This window comes from Triplophysa dalaica, chromosome 7, assembly GCF_015846415.1.
Source record: "Triplophysa dalaica isolate WHDGS20190420 chromosome 7, ASM1584641v1, whole genome shotgun sequence".
Classification (NCBI taxonomy): domain Eukaryota; kingdom Metazoa; phylum Chordata; class Actinopteri; order Cypriniformes; family Nemacheilidae; genus Triplophysa; species Triplophysa dalaica.
The window spans coordinates 18929484-18946381 of NC_079548.1; the positions used below are offsets into that span (position 1 = coordinate 18929484).

General features: G+C 39.9%; 1 protein-coding gene across 2 annotated transcripts; it reads left to right on the forward strand.

Annotated features, from left to right (window-relative positions):
• The first annotated feature begins 1458 nt into the window (after positions 1-1458).
• raver1 (ribonucleoprotein, PTB-binding 1) lies at positions 1459-16362 on the forward strand. 2 transcript variants are annotated; one of them, XM_056754040.1, is made up of 14 exons: positions 1459-2001; positions 3621-3687; positions 4992-5461; positions 7920-8111; positions 8820-8940; positions 9143-9237; positions 9587-9665; positions 11592-11794; positions 11902-11986; positions 12056-12198; positions 12282-12353; positions 12439-12549; positions 14385-14450; positions 14577-16362. In XM_056754040.1, exons 1-14 carry the CDS (start codon positions 1699-1701, stop codon positions 14721-14723), a joined length of 2154 nt encoding a protein of 717 aa, XP_056610018.1. In that variant the 5' UTR covers positions 1459-1698; the 3' UTR covers positions 14724-16362. The 2 variants fall into 2 exon arrangements, with proteins under 2 accessions (XP_056610018.1, XP_056610017.1); XM_056754039.1 differs by having other exon boundaries at positions 1461-2001; positions 12436-12549.
• Positions 16363-16898: the final 536 nt, after the last annotated feature.

The window sequence follows — 16898 nt, forward strand, 5'->3', positions numbered from 1 at the left end:
GCATAACTTCTTCATGATTAGTTTTATAAAGACAGCGAAACTCACAGCACTTTTGCGAAAGCTTTGTTGACCCCAGGACATTTAACCGTGACGTCATTTGGCATTCAATCTGGCAACCTTGGTCTGAATTTAAAGGGACAGAGTTGGTTTTAAAACAAGATGAATGCAATAGACAGACGTCGTTTAATTAATGATATTGAGTATTGATATCAAGTATTGAGTATTGATATCAAGTATTGAGCTAAATAAAGGAAGTTTTGAGCTAAATATATTTTTTATAGAACGCCCCAAAATTAAAACTCGAATGAAATTGAAATGAAACGGTTTTTGTATGGAAGCAAATAGGAGACATAATGTTTTGAAATTTAACAGCCTATGAAAACTTGATTTTGAATTATTTTACTTTGGAAACCATGTATCTGAATTTATTTGATTCGAATTAACTTGAAAAAATCAAGTTAGATATTCACATGATAACATCCGGGCTACCCAGGATAGGAAAAACAGTTGAGCCCAGAGCCCGTCTGCAATTGAACCGAACCATTGAACCGAACCAATGAACCGACGTCGGGCGGCCTATCAGAGCACAACAACCTGACTGTCTGTCATGATCCAAGAAGAGGCCAAGGCACGGATATTAAACCTGTTAAGAAGATGACTTCTAGGGAAAACGAAGGCGCTCGGTAAGTTTGCTGTTTATGTACAACCAGACTCTACAGAACAAAAGTATGTTGTTGCTAATTATTTTTTGGAACTATTATTATTATTATTTTTCGACCGACGTCGGTTCGGTTCATTGGTTCGGTTCATTGGTTCGGTTCAATGGTTCGGTTCATTGGTTCGGTTCATTGGTTCGGTTCAATTGCAGACGGGCTCTGGGCTCAACTGTTTTTCCTATCCTGGGTAGCCCGGATGTTATCATGTGAATCTTTAACTTGAATTTTTCGATCTGAATTTGAGCAGTCGAATTAGACATATGTATTTGAAAAGTATTAACTTGAAATTTGAGATCTGAATAAGAGCAATCAAATTTGATCAATCTGAATGTATTTTATCTGAAATTCTGTAAGTTGATTTTTTTTGTATCTGAATTTGTGAGCATTAAATTCAGGTTTTTAAATTGGAAATCAAGAATTTTCATATTTAAATTTCATAGAGGTAAATTCGAAAGAAATAAATTCAGATACATGGTTTCCAAAGTAAAATAATTCAAAATCAAGTATTCATAGGCTGTTAAATTTCAAAACATTATGTCTTTTATTTGCTTCCATATTTTTGGTAACACTAAATGTTTTGATTTATAGTTTATAGTATATATAGGTATATAATATAAGTTTTCAAACAACAGTCATATTTGTATTGTACAGAAACTGTTATCTCGCAACTAAAAATAATAGAAGTTTGTGTATAATAACAACACCGCGACAATTCTTCCGTTCATCGTCTACAAATAAACCAGTTAAATAAACCCCAAACAATAATCGCGCCGTTTATTTATCGTTTTGTGTAGTTATGATGATACCTGGCAACTAACGTGCTGCGTGTTCAAATTTGAGTCTCGTTGGCCCCGCCTCTCATGCCAAAAAGAAAAGCGCATTTCCTCTCGACCAATCAGCGGGCGAGTTTCTCGCATGTGTGTATTGTTTAAACTGGCCAAAGCAAACGAGCACTCCGAGCGCACCAACTTCGACACGAGACATGGCGGCCGCAGTGTCCGATAGCTCAGCTGCTAGAGACGACAAACCTTACACTGGTGCTCATTTCGTCAGAAATCCGCTCTTCAAAAGTTACGAGCAAGTAGCCGAACCTGAAAACTGTTTCGATGGGGACACCGGCGACGTGGGTTCACCGACAGGTAGCGACTCCGTGCGACGGGCTGATGATGAGGAGACGGCCCTCACTCCAGAAGAGATCGCGAGCCGTTTGGAAAGAACCAGAAGAGAGTTCTACAATCGCCGCAAAATCATCATCAAGAACCTCCCCGCCGATATTAGCAACCAGGTGAGTACAAAACTTCATATCCGTTAAACCAGGTCAACTTTACACGCGCCTCAAACATGTAAAGCGCGGCCACGATATGTGGTGTTTTAGTTTTAGATAATGACAGCCTTTTATTTATTTTTAATTTCACTACATTATTTAATAGTTTGTCAGACTCATTTGATCATAAATGAACGTAGACGGATTTGAGTTGTTCATGTGGGAGGGAGGCCATTTGCCCATTCATTTGATCAATCCGGATGCTTATATCATGTGATATAACTATGTTTTAGTCATTTTAAATGGGGGCTTCAGTTCAAAATCCCACATTAAAAAAAAAAAGATTCTATATCTTTATCACTGTACGGTCATCCAAAAAGTTTGCAAACAATGTGGAAATGTCAAATAATCCTCAACACGATGCATCTTGAAGTCTATTGATTTCGCGTTAAATAATTAACGTAACTTCCGTCCTTTACGTCTAGATTTTAGTAGATGTTTTGAAAAGCGGTGGACGTTTACTGAAATCACCTGTTTGTCACGTGGGGTTGTAATCTAGATTTGCGGGCTCTTTCATTGTATTGTGATAAGTTCAGGGGTCAGATGACTCTTTGTTGATGTGGTTTACTTAGGAAAATGCTTGATTCGTGGGGAAAACAGGTGTGTGTGTGTGTGTGTGTGTGTGTGTGTGTGTGCTCTGGTATTGTATGGGAGCCGCGAGGATGACAAAAGGCCGAAGGCGCTCAAACAAAACATTTTGCTTTCACTGACACCAAAAGAAAGTGCTGGTTCATATTATGGTGACGTAATGTTAGCTTGAATGCATAATGCGATGTTTTTTGCCTACTTTGCTTCCCAAATTAAGTAACGTTAGAGATGCACTGATTTGTAGATTTTGGCCAATAACGTTAACCGACCATTCTTGAACATTGGAATGCGATATCCGATATACAGAATCTAAATATTAATATAAAATTCCATAGGACTGAATCAAAAGAAAAAATGTGTACAACTGCTTTTAGATGAAAACATTGACTGCGCAAACAAGGTAACCATTAGTTCTCTTTTTTTTTTTTTTTTGAAAATCTACCAAGTCTACTTTATGGTCCATTAACCATCAACCTTTTTAATTTAATGAGCAAATAATGGATGTTCTACCGGAGGGACACAGATAAATCTTCTTATAGCTACAGGTCTCAAGACAGACAGCAGTCTTATTCAAACAAATTGCTTTCTGTTCCTATAATTTACACATTCCTTGATACTTCATCTACATACTGTATCTACATCAACAATGTTTTGCTAAGAGCAGTAAGCGAATGATCACGACAGAAAGCCAGTACTGTACTGGATTTTAACTGGAGCATGAAGCTGAAGAAGTTTATCCAGAGGAAATAATTTGATTTATCGGCTATATTATCAGGCATTTTTTATTATTATCGGCCGATAACATTACAAATGGCTATTCATTGGCCGATACCGATGTGGCTGTTAATTTATCATGCATCCCTAAAATTAAGTCATGTCTCTCTTACTTTGATTTTTCAGCCCTGTGATTTTTTTTTTTCTTCTATAATGAATATGATTAATAAATAATTGTTTCCATATTTAGACATTTTGTTTATTTATTTTTTCTTTAGGAAGTCCATGAGCTGTTAAGCAATTATGATTTGAAGTACTGCTTTGTGGACAAGTACAAAGGGACAGGTGTGTATGACTCATTACATTATCATATGAATTAGTTTTTTTATTATTTTGATAAATTTAATGCAATAACTGAAGAAGTTTTGGATGGCAGGGTGAAACCACTTTATTTACAGATAGCAAGTTTTACAATGTAATCTGTGTACTTTAAATATGTGTGGGCTATATATTTTATTTTTGCAAACATAGTTCAACCAAAAATGAAGACACTTATGCTTTTGGCACTTTGCAGACACATTCTTTGTGGGATTACAATTGTACATTTGACCATTTTATTTGACGTTTTCCAGGGAATTGAACCCATTTGAATTGATCTAACAGGAGTTTTGTCATGTTTTTCCAAACTTTAATAAAATCTTTGAAGGGGTCATATGGTGCGAATACGTGTTACAAGTTGCTTATGCATGTATAATACACGTAAAATTGCAAAAATTCGTGTCGATCAAAAGATGCATTTTATCTAAAAGCGAATGCTCACACAGACCTGCCTCAAACGCCTTGTGTAACCACACCCTCATAAATCATCAGTTTGTGGCATGATATGATTAAGACCGCCCAAATGTATTCCCAAGTAAGGTGTTTGTACCTGTCAGTACAATTGCTTTGGAACCTGATGTTCCAAATATGGTAAGAGTGTTACATTTCCGTCACACGCTTGCAGTATTCGACCAATCACTACGTACTGGTTAACTGTCCAATCATAGCACAGCTCGCTTTTCAGGGGTGTGTTTCCCAAAAGCATCGTTAGACAACTATGGTCGCAAGTTCCGTTGTTCCAGCATATTTCAACGATTTAAGTGTTTCCCAAAACCATCTTTCCAACGATCAATTGAAACGGCAAGAATTTGACATCATCATCGATTTAAATGTATTTATTAGTAGATGTCATTACTCCACCACCACCACCTAGATTACTGAACCAACTTGGTTCAAACTGTTGATCCCCGACAGAGTTAATACGGTTTCGGGAAACAGTTGTAACTATATCTTTAATTTCCTAAATAATCCATCGTACTATGGTGTTCAACTAGCGAGTTATGTTATGTTATGTTTGGGAAACGCACCACAGAGTGATTAGCTTTGTAAAGATTCCACACGTTTCAGAGAGGCAGGGCAAAGAGGAGATGCAAACCTCGACGGCATGTGAAAAATACTGCGTTTTTAACCTTAAATTGTTTATACACATTGCATTAGATCTAAAACAAATGATAATATTTGTTTTGGCCGTGTCATACGGCCCCTTTAAGATAACATTGTTGCTTTAAGCGGTTTCTTATCTGTTTGTTAACATTGTTTTTCTATTCAAGCCTTTGTGACGCTGCTGAATGGCGAGCAGGCCCAGTTCGCGATTAAGGAATTTCATCAATATGTGCTCCGTGACCGCGAGATCTCTGTACAGCTGCAGCCGACGGACGCTTTGCTATGCATCGCCAACCTACCCAGGGCTTTCACCCAGCAACAGTTCGAAGAGCTCGTCCGGCCCTTCGGAAACATCGAGCGATGCTTCCTGGTGCACAGTGCCACCACAGGCCACTCCAAGGGCTATGGCTTTGTGGAATACATGAAGAAGGACTCTGCCGCGAGGGCCAAGTCGGAGCTGCTGGGGAAACAGCTTGGGTCACGCATGCTATATGTTCACTGGACTGAAGTTGGCTCTCTCACTTACCCCATGCTGCACGCGCGCTGTCTCTGTGTCGACCGTCTACCTCAAACCATCCTCAACGCTCAGGATCTCCGCAACTTGCTAGCTGACACGCACGTGCCCATTTTCTGCCAGGTTGGTACACTCTTGACCCAAGTTGAGAACTCTTAATCAGTTTATTCACTTTGCATTTAAATTAATATGGCTTTCACAATGCTTTGAGTTGTGAAGTGACCTTTTCAAGTGCAACGGGGCATGAAGTGGATTAAATGTGGCCATTTGGTTGAATCATGAAGTCCGTTCTGTACTGATATGCAGCCGGACCCTTATTGTAATTGCCATCTATTTAATATTTAAGGATTATAGTTGCTTTTATTCAAAATGTCATTTAAGAAATGCCACCTTTTTATAAAAGATACATTTATTATTAGAATGTGCATGTACGTGGTCAACTTTCATTTCCTGTTTGTGATAGTGGTGAGATTTTAATCAACAGTCTGTTTAATTATTCCTCTAATGCTTGAATTCTAATTTGATGTTTAATTTACAACCCTTCAGGATTTTTTTCTTTTTGGATGCTTCGGTCATGCTTATTTACCTCATTATATGCTGGAACATTATCTGCCTCCTACAATATCAGGATGATGAAATCTAAAGCACTTGTGAATATAGTTAATCAAAAACTGCTGGCAATATTGTGCTAATGTGGCTGATCAGCCAAGGGTGCAATATGTTTCCAGCTCTTTATAATCGGGGCGAGCAAGATACATACTGAGGTGGAAAAAACATTCCTTGTAAAGGCGGGCATCACGTACTGTTGCTCATATTTTATTTTAAACTCATTAATGAGGCACAAGATGTACCAATATCTGGGCAAATGTGTGATGTATGGACATCTTTTAGAAAATCTGTGTGCGGTCATTGTGATTTTAGTTAAATGTTATTCTATTTTACGATTTGGGCTTACTAAAGTCCTTAACATGCTTTTGCGTAGGTTTTTTTGTTCCCTGCGAAGTACATAAGTGTTTTAGCTCCTACATCTTGCTCTTGACAGTGATCATTGTACATAAGGGATTATGCAGACTTTCATTGCTCTGTTGTTTTAGAAACCTCTGGTTTAGGTAAATCTCTCACCACCAACACTGTTTATAAAGATTGTTTCACTTGACATTTATTTACTGCCTCACTGACATTTATTCACTGCAGCAGGTAAATACCGCAGCTTGGTTGTTGTTCTGCACTTCAGTAGAAAATCAATTTTAACATCTTGATCTTTTTCCTTTATTTATTTTAGTTACATTATCCTTTAAAGGTCCACTGTATGAAATTAAGCGGTATTTCGCGATGAGTTTGCGAATGGTTACCAATTGCACACTCCATCTCCCTTTCAAGTACTACGGTGGAAGACACAGAACTAAGATGTTGTCACTTTTTCGCCTCTTTGCCGAAGGAGATTTTAGAAAAATGCGTCATCTGGCTGTGAATGTGAATGTGGAGCACAGTTTAACATACTACAAGAGTGATGTTCGTTACTTTGTCTGCGTCTGCACTGTATTAGGATATAAAACGCGTGAACTTCATCTCCAGAGTTGCTCTGAGAGTTTATTTTACAAGCTTTTTACTGTTTGAGGGAAGCTATTGTCAAACACACTAAAACTCAAGCGTCATCCTGAGGACCCGTCAAAATAAAAGTCCCGTTAACTTGAACACTCACCGAAAAAATACTGCAGCGTACTATAGTATTCGCTAAAGGAAACTACCCTTGAAGTAAATTTTATAAATGTTAGTAAACACTAGTGTGTCTAGGAATTTAACTGCAGTTTACTATACTGTTGCATACTTTTGTTATTTCTAATTTATGTGGACAAATACACCTTCCTGTTCACTGGGACTTTAAGCTGACCTGTATTTCCATAAACGAATGACATTTCATAATTCTGTATGAAAATGTGACCAATACACTATGATGACTAATAATTTGAGTTTAAATTTTATGATGGTAGAATTTTCCCTGCTCCTTGTTTTTAATGTTTGGCTCTTTCACCTTTGACCTGCTTTCTATGGGGCCATGCTGAGAGCTCCATAGCGGAGTGCTTTGGTTTCTATGGTGACTAGCATCTGGCTGGCCCCAGGGGCTGTCAGTCAGCAGGTCATTTTGGAATGAGCGCCTGACTTTTTCGTGTTAAACACTAACCTCACGCACCATTGGCTGTAATCCATTGTTGGGAATCACACATCCCTTCTCTATGGAATTGAGAAAGGTGTCAGGCGAGTTTAAAACTATTCTGGTCCCTTTTCAGGGTTTAGAGTTAGACTGATGTTGAGATGGGTAGTCTTTATTAGCTTGATTTGCTGAATTTTAACACTGGAACTGTTATTAATGGTGATGTCAAGCAATTCTCTTCCTTTTGTTTAAGTATGCATGTGTTCTCCATAGATTAGCCTAGTCATGGACTTTTTTTGGCAGAGCTGTTAGGATGTGTTTCAGTGCAATACCGTGCTTGCATTGTTTTTGATCTGGTGTCTTTGAGTGAGCTCATTACAGTACTGTCACAGCTACTGATGAACACGATTTCATTTTCTCTCGTCAAAGCTTGCTCAGGGCCAGGATGCTAGTTTTCGCCGGTTTGCAATGCTGGAGTTCTCCACACCCGAGATGGCAGAGGAAGCCCATCGTCTGACCGACGGAAGAGTTTTGGGTGGCATGCACATACGGGTGTCCTTCTGTGCCCCTGGACCACCAGGAAGAAGTATGCTAGCGGCACTCATCGCTGCCCAGACCATGGTAAACGTTTCAACCCTGTCTTTCTTTTCATGATTCATTGATTTCTGCCTTTTGTTCATAGATCTGGTTTTATAAAGGCAAGGTTCACCCAAAAACTCTGTCATTTACTGATTTCAAACGGGTGTGGCTTTGAGTTTGTAGTGGAACAATGACTGCACCCATTGGCATGCAGTTGTTTTTTTATTTCCACAAAATAGAACTGAATTGGTACCGCTGTTGTTCATTCTTCAAAATATCCTCTTGTGTTCTGCAGAAGAAAGTTGCACTGTTTTGGGAAGACAAGTTAGTGTGTAAATCACATAATTTTCGTTTTAAGGCTGGAATGGAAACTGACAAATGCATTTTAATATGTTCTTATGGTTTTGCATCGAAGCACATATATAAATTTGGCACTGACACAAACGCGACTGGCGTTCAAAATCATTGACCATTTCTACCTGGAGCTAAAGGAACACCAGCCTGTTCTTGTTTCTGTCTGTTTCAAACACCCGACCCTCGGGGAAGGGCGGAACGTTGCTTTCAGAAAAACCTAGTTATTTACATCATCCGATGTTGCGCCATGTTTTATAGCGAAAGGTTTGCACCCCATGCAATGAAACTGAGATTGAAAATTTTATCGCAACGAGGATCAAACAGAAACGTGCGCTCCTTGAAGAATCTCACTTCACAGGTATTCTGTGTAGAAACTGCTGTCTTGTGTGTCTGCAGGCTTTGAACAGAGGGAAAGGTCTTCTTCCTGAACCCAATGCTATGCAGATTCTTACCGGCCTCAGTAACCCTGCAACCGTAAAGATGCTACTGGCGTCTCTCAACCCTGGACATAAACAAGGTGCTTCTACCACATTGTTTTTCAATAGCAAAGAATTGTGAATTGTTTGTGTTCACTGGTAGGGAATGTCACTGTTCCTGTCATTGAAGTATAGCATGACGTAAACAACACCACCAGTTTGATTTCAGATAACAAATGGACTGCTCTAACACATTTGTTGTGTTTAACCATAATGTAAATTCACTCTTGACTCAATATGTAGGTCTTTTGGGAGCCGCACCCTCCGTACCGCTGCTGGGTAACCCCGCCCTCTCTGCTGCCCTCATGCAGATCCTGCTACAGAACCAAGTCCAACAGGTACAATTAACCCCATATACCTGCCAACATCCCAGCTGCATGTGTTTCCAGCCTCACTTTCTCTCTTTCCCATCCTAGCAAGTACTTTTAGGGAACCCTCTTCTATTGGCCCAGCTTCTTCACAGTATAGAGTTCAGTCTCCTCCCTTGTGTGAGTGGATCAGAAGTGTGGGTTTGAGATGCCGTGTGTGCTTGTGTAGAAATAATTGACTTGTGTGGTTGGTAGTTTCCCTGTCGTTATAAGAAGGAATATTTATCTGGGTCGTTGGGTTTGCCGTTTATTTTTGGTAAATCAAACCTATCAAGGTATGAAGTGGGTTTTGTAATAATATGGTACTGTTTGTCCGCAGGCTGGATTACTCAGTGACAGTCCTCTCGCCTCGCTTTCCCTCCAACAAGGCATTAACCTGCTGGGAGACCAACATCAAGGTATCACATAGTTTACACCTGTTGTTTGTTTTTTGGGAAATAATCTCATTCCGAGTTTGTTGTTATGCACCTGTTGTCTTAGTTGGGAAGTACTCGTGTTCAAAGTTCGCTTTCTTTGCTGATTTGTAAAACTGTCAATGACAGGAAGATCAATGGCTTGAAATTTTGCAAAAAAACATCTACCTACAGATTGCATTGAAAGTGTACTGATTAAATTCTGTCATGGTTTACTTGCTCTCTAGTTGTTCCAAGCCGGTTTACATTTCTTTGTTTGGTTGAACACAGAGAATGATATTTGGACATTGCTTGTAACCAAAAAGTTCTCGCACCACATTGACTACAATAGTGGGAATAATTTGCAATGGTTGCCAAATGTGCCCCACAACTGTTTGTTTTTCGTGTTCAACAGAACAAAGAAATTATAAAGAAATTTATATATATATATATTAGGGGTGGGCATAGATTATTTTTTTTTAATCTAGATTAATTCCAAGATTAATCTAGATTAAAATGGCTCATTTGAATTCTGCCGAAGGCATTAAGAATATGTGTGCTACTCAAATAATGACTAAAAGTAAGTCTTTGAGAACGGGTTTCTCAAGCCAGGTGGCGCATTAGACCAGGGGCTCATCTCCTGTTTCCAAAATGCATCACAAACTGATTGAGAAAGCTGTTCTACTATGATAATTGGTGATGAAAATTAAATTATGTTCAATAAGATGAACTTGTGTTTACTTCCGCATTAGCTAAGGGATGATTTGCGTTTAGATGGTTCTTGAGACTGGAAGAGCTCCTACAGTACATTTACATTTAGTCATTTAGCAGACGCTTTTATCCAAAGCGATTTACAAAGATAGAGGGAGCAACAAGCGATATGTCATACAGGAGCCATAATACATTAGATCTCAATACAAAGTTACTGGTTTCAACTAAAGCTAGACCACTACCTGTTGAGAGAAAGTGTTTTTTTTAAACCAAATCCGCATTGCACAAGGTGCAAACAACCTTAGTCTTGTCGATGTTTCTATTGGGAAGCTTCTTAAAAATTAATATTCCCTGAAGCAAACCCGGCGGCTTCATAGCTGCATCCATGTTAGCACGTCACGTTTGATGCGGTAATTTCACAGTAACGTTATGTTGTGTTCAGACCAAACGCGAATGGCGTGTCAAGCGCGAGTGATTTATATGTTAATGCAAAGAGCCAATAGACCTACTTGCTGCGTTAATCGCGCGAATGAAGCCCTGCTTATGAGATGATGAGGCGGCTTCTGCTTCCGCGAATGACGCGAATCACGCGAGTTGAAAAATCTCGTTCTCGCCCCGTACAGTGCAGTTAAGCTGGTATACATCCGCGCTAAAATATCAAGGTGAAAGTCATCATAGCTTGCGTAGTATAGACCCAGCTCCCAACCCAACTTTGAGAATAGATTAACGCCGACATTTTTTTTATCGCGCGATAAGAGTCTCACTGCGTTAACGGTGTTAACGCCGTTAACGGCCCACCACTAATATATATATATATATATATAGAGTCCAAGAATTGTTTGGTTACAAGCAGTCTTCCAAACATCTTTCTCTGAGTTCAGCATAATGAAATGTATAAAGATTACACAAAGTAAATGACAGAATTATTTTTGGGAGAACTATCCCTTTAAGTTTGGGCATTTGTGCATTTGTGTACTACAGTTCAACCAAAAACGAGAATTGTCATTTGTTCACCCTCATGTCATTCAAAACCTGTAAATGACGAGCTACTCTGTGGCAAAATAAAATATTTTGTGAGATGTCAGTGAATGGAGGTGTTCTACAGAAGAAACTTTTTTTGTGAACTGTCCCTTTCAATCTGCTAAATATCAACTATTGCCATAACCTGACACCCCAAAATACACACATTGGTAAAAAAAAAGTTGGAACACTTAATTTCAGGTGGTATTTCTTCAAGTTTGGGCTTGCCGAATGAGCCTATTGGACCCATCAAACAACCATCCCTGGGCCGAACATTGGGAAGAGAAACCGAGACCCCAGCCACCCCCATTGGTTTTCCTCCAACGCCCTCTCCTTCCTTGCAGGGAATGAACATACCACCCAATAGGGGCATGTTAGGAGCAGACGGGCAGGTTCTTCCAGGGGTGAGATAGATAACCTTCCTGTATAGTCACGTGATCTCTTGTCATATTTTCTCTGTTAAATCTGCATAAAGCAGGTATATTCATTACACTTTCCTGTTCTTGTTAAGGTTTCTATATTGGGTGACCCTCCTAAAGAAATTGGTGTATCCCAGAACCCCTTTCTCACTGCTGCCAGCATATTCCCATCTTCAGGTGAGTCTACTTGTCACACTTATTAGGCCAAATCACAATATCTTGTTACTCAGTCACTTTCTTTTTTAGGTGCCAATACCAGAGCTCATCCCTACAAGAAGAGGACAGGGCCTGGCAACGCATCCAACCAGCGCGCGAACCACAGCATCCACTCAAATTACAGCCTGCGCTTCCAGGACTCCTACACGCCAGAGTATCCTCCTCTGCACCAGGTAGGCTCGTGTTTTAATCGCCACCTTTAACTCCATGTCACTGCCTTGCCAACCAATGCCTTTGTCCTCCCTCTTACCCAAAGGACCCTTTGTCTCACCTGTATGAGCAGCAGGAGGCTTTGGAGAATGCAGCAATTTCTAGCTATGGAGTGCAGGTATGACATCACCACCATCGAAAGCATCAGTTAGAGACAGTTTAGAAATTGGACGCATGTGAAATTATATTTTTTCCTGCAGCAGTCCAGACATGCAGGTTTCAGTGAATCAGGATCTCCTTTCAACTGCCCTCCTCACTCATCTTATTTTGGTTTTGGAGCTCCTGTAAACGTCCCCTCCACACAGCTCAATAAGGTAATCACAATTTGCTCAATGTTTTTGACCAGATGTTTGTTCAGAGTCTTTTTACAGTTTAAGTTGTTGTAGATTCAAAATTTGATCTCCGGGCCATGAATTGGAGAATCAGTGCTACTAAATTTCTCTACAGTGGCAATAGTTATGCCGAATATTTGGTTATATTAACTTGCACTACTCAAATTCTGAAGATAACATTTAATATTTCCTTCCAGGTGCAGATTGTAACCTTTTTGCAATAAAATATCCAATAACCACTAGGCCATTTTATACATTTTCTTCAGTTGAGTACTTACAATATCTCAAATGTTTCCAATTACTTGTAAATCGTGAGAACAATGTGCGCTCCCAAGCAGTGGATTTTACAAATTGCCTCTTTAACTTTCTGAATGATTTTAATTTATATAATGAACATCAAACTGGTGATGATTCTTAAAGGGTTCATCGGATAAGCACTTTTAATAAGTTAGTATAATTTATTTGGGTCTTCATGAAATGTCTATATTTTGCTTGAAAAACACTCAATGGCTTTGTCAACAAAACCCTTTTTGCTATGCTCACAGCAACCCGTTTTGGTGCATGTCTGTTTAATTGATAATGAGCGCATCCCATCCTCTTTCCGTCTGGCGTTCAACATAACTCACGTGTAGTACGGTGGTTAGTTTAATTTTAAACATCTCAAATCATTCCTCAGACTAAAAAAAACTTCTGTCACTGCGCATTCTAGTAATGTGCTTACGCTGTGCCTGTATACTTGCCTAAAATCCACGGAATCTGCAGATCTCAGCGGACTTGCGTGTTCGCCCCGATGAATTAGCGAAACACTAGTGACAGCTATCCGCATCTAAACATATTAACGCACAAGTTATTAACATGCATGCAGCCAAACTCAAAGTACTCCATATAAATAGTAACACAGTGTCTACGTGTCCAGGCGCGACACGACAAAAGACATTAGAACCCATTATAAAAAAAAATTGGCGAGATGCGACAAACCCATTAAGAATAAGCAGTTTGTCGAGTCACGTCCGGTGTAGACACTGTGTAAGTTAAACAGTGGCTTTGAATGTTCTGTTTAGCCTGTGACTGACTTGGCTCCCTTCGCTATCATATGCTAATGTTATCCTCCTGTACATTTACGCCAGTTCAGCTTTGTCTCTTTCAGTAGGTCTCAATCCCTCTTGAGAAACAACTTTGAAGCTAATCCTGCATGTAATGTCCCAGGTTGATAAAGCACTCCGGCTTGAAGTAATTTGGGCAAACAAGCAGGTTTTACTTATGGTTTCTGAGGGATTTCAACTAAAAATCCTCCTCCGAGGTTGTGACTAAATAAGGATTTGTGTCCGTCTGTGCAGCCAAAGACGGTACATTTAGCATGTTTTACGTTAACTTTTTCCATGACCTCAGTAAAAATTCACCGCTGTCGCTTGTGAAAGCAATAATTCCCACAGCGCTATGTGCTAATATTTAAATAATTTTTGCCTGATGTATCGCTGTATCTGAACATTTTAATCTTCGGAAGCTTGATTGAGACCACCAGTGTAAAGTGTTTTCAACGCTACACATTGATTGGCCGTTTATCTTGTAAAGCCTTTCAACGCACTGTGATCCAAACAAGCCTTACTCCTTATACCACAGCTGGAAATAAGCCCAAGAATCACTTACATGGATCATTTTTCAATACTCTGATTCAATTTTCAGAAATGATCCAAGTGTCTTCTGAGGTTTTCAACAGTACACAATGTTCATCCTCGTACCCTTTTTGTGTTTGTTTGGACCGAATAAGCACAAGATGGTCCTGAAAGTTTCCTAAAGTGCATTTTGTGGTTCTTCAGGCCGTCGGAATGCCTCCAGTGACTCATTCCAGCCTATTTTCTGCTGCACCTGGTGCTGGAATGAAGGTAGGCCATCTTCAGCTCTGATGTCTGCTGCGTCTATATTTACTCCTTGTCAATTATTGTATTAGTGTGCCAGGAACCTTTCAACAGGTATTCTTAGTGCGACTCTTTCGATTTTTCTCCCTCTAGACTCCCATAGGAGGGCATAAGCGTCTGCTCTCCCGTCTCATCCCGTCTCCAGAGCCGAGTCCGGAGGGCGGTTATGTCGGTCAGCACTCTCAGGGTCTCGGCGGACACTACGCTGACTCCTACCTGAAACGCAAGCGCATCTTTTAACCATCGATCGGGGACTTCCTCTAAAACACCAGCTTTCAAAGAGGATGGCACCTACTTAATACTACCTTTTAAGTGTGTGTGTGTGTGTGTGTGTGAGAGAGGGCGGTATGAGAGTGGGTCACCTGGGCAAAAAAATGCAAACAAGTGGAAGACCCTGGAGCTCAGATCAGTCATGTCAGCGATTGGATGGTTGTTTTTTTTGTGTGTTATTTCAATGTGTATGTACATAGTTTTATGTTATTTGCTTTTTAAATTTTATTTTAAGTTTTGTTTTTGATCACCCATAGATGCAACAGATAATGAAAGGTAAGGACTCCTTCCCCCCTGTTGGTCTAAAAAGTCCTGTTTTGTAGCGTTTTTAATTTGATTTAAGCAGGGCGGTAATTTTTTTCAGCGATACTTCTCGAAAGTTGTGTATATAGTTGTTCAATGTCTAGCATAGCTCCCCCACCACTACAAACGTTTCCACTCACAAACCAGTGCCAACCCAAATACGATTGACGCGTTACCTGTGTGTTCATGGGGAGCTCTTATGCCGGGTTGGTTTTAGTCTTGTCTCAAAAGATTCCCCCCCCCACAATGCACCATTCTTGTTTCACTATTTTCCATCCCTCCATCTTAATACAGAGTCAGGGTTTCCCGAGCTGAATGTTTAGTGTTGCACTTGGAGGATATACGTCATCCATCCTCCATAACCTGTCCGTTCCTCACCTCTTAATGGTTTCACACCTGTTTTTGTTTTTTGCGCCTGCTTTCCCACCTCACTTGAGTTAGTATTTCTGCTGTCACACGTGAAGCCCCAGCTGGTTGGCGACGGCGTGTGGGGGGGTGTATCCTCCACACATCATGCTCCAGGCAGTGAACTGCTGAAAGCACAGTATGCCTGCTGTTGCTTCTGTACTCCCCACAGGATGCCAGGTTTATTCTTCAGTGCCTTTCCTCTGCGGACCAACAGAGGGAGCCAGTTCGCTTTTAAGGTGAAACTGCTTCATGATGATTGAAGACTTGACCGCCCATTTTTTTTCCTTTTTAATGAAACGAGAGCCGACAGTCTGAAGCAGGCCGGACCTGTGCCCCAGCGTGACATTCATTTCACTGTAGTAATTGTGACTACAGTTCCACTCGCCCCAGAGGACGAACGGCTTCTGCAGACTGAAATGTGATTTAGCTTGTGATTTAGTTGTTGTAGAACTTTATTATTATCTGGTTGATCATTTTGATTTGTGATAACGCATTACCTCTGACTTCGTACAGCGGCTTACAACGGTACCCGGAGTTAGTCGTGTGCACAAGGCTGTGTTTACTGTAATCTCTCTTCACTGTGAGCCTCAAAAACATTTACCTTTATTTTGCTGTGTTCATGCTTGATTTCTATTTTTTTTCTGGAGTCCCGAACTCGTTACAATTAGTCTGCGATGATGTCGACGATGCTGCTTTACATTTTGTGTATATCTGAGTGAGATTGCGCGGTGTCTTGTAATCGATTTTTCATGTGCGACACGTGGCATGTGCTGCTGCTGTGTAAATGAACTCGACCTTTCTGATTATTCACCTGTTAAATGACCTCTTCAATCATTCTTTCCTTTGCTCTACTGCTCTGTTTTGTGACATTTGAACAAGTAAATGTTATTTAAGTTCATTCTCTTGAGTCTTGTGGTCAATCAGATGCGCACATGCTACACTGAACATGAAAACCGCATGCCAACATGCTCTTAAAATGAATTCATAAGCACTTGCCAAATAGTCCAAACTGAACAGATTAGAGGCTCATGCATCTGTTCATTTAAAGGGAAATTTCATGAGGTAATATTTTTATAGTAATTGTTTTTCTACAGCTGTAGATCCTGGAATGACATTTCGAAGAAATTAATAATATTAAAGTTGTGCCGATATTTATTTGTTGGTTCAAACCATGTCTTTTCATGGAACTTAAATGAATTGTTTACCCCAAAACATTTTGCGGTCATGTTATTCAAACCAGAATATGGCGACTTCTGTACAATACAAGATATAAATAAATAAAAATGAACTATGGAAGTCATTGGAGACTGATTATGTTAGTTACCAACGTTTCTCAGAAGAACCTTTTGTGTTCAGCAGAATAGAAATCATACAGCTTTGGAAAGACATGGGTGAACTGTTCTAGGTCTACTGTCCCTTTAAGAACCGTTGTGT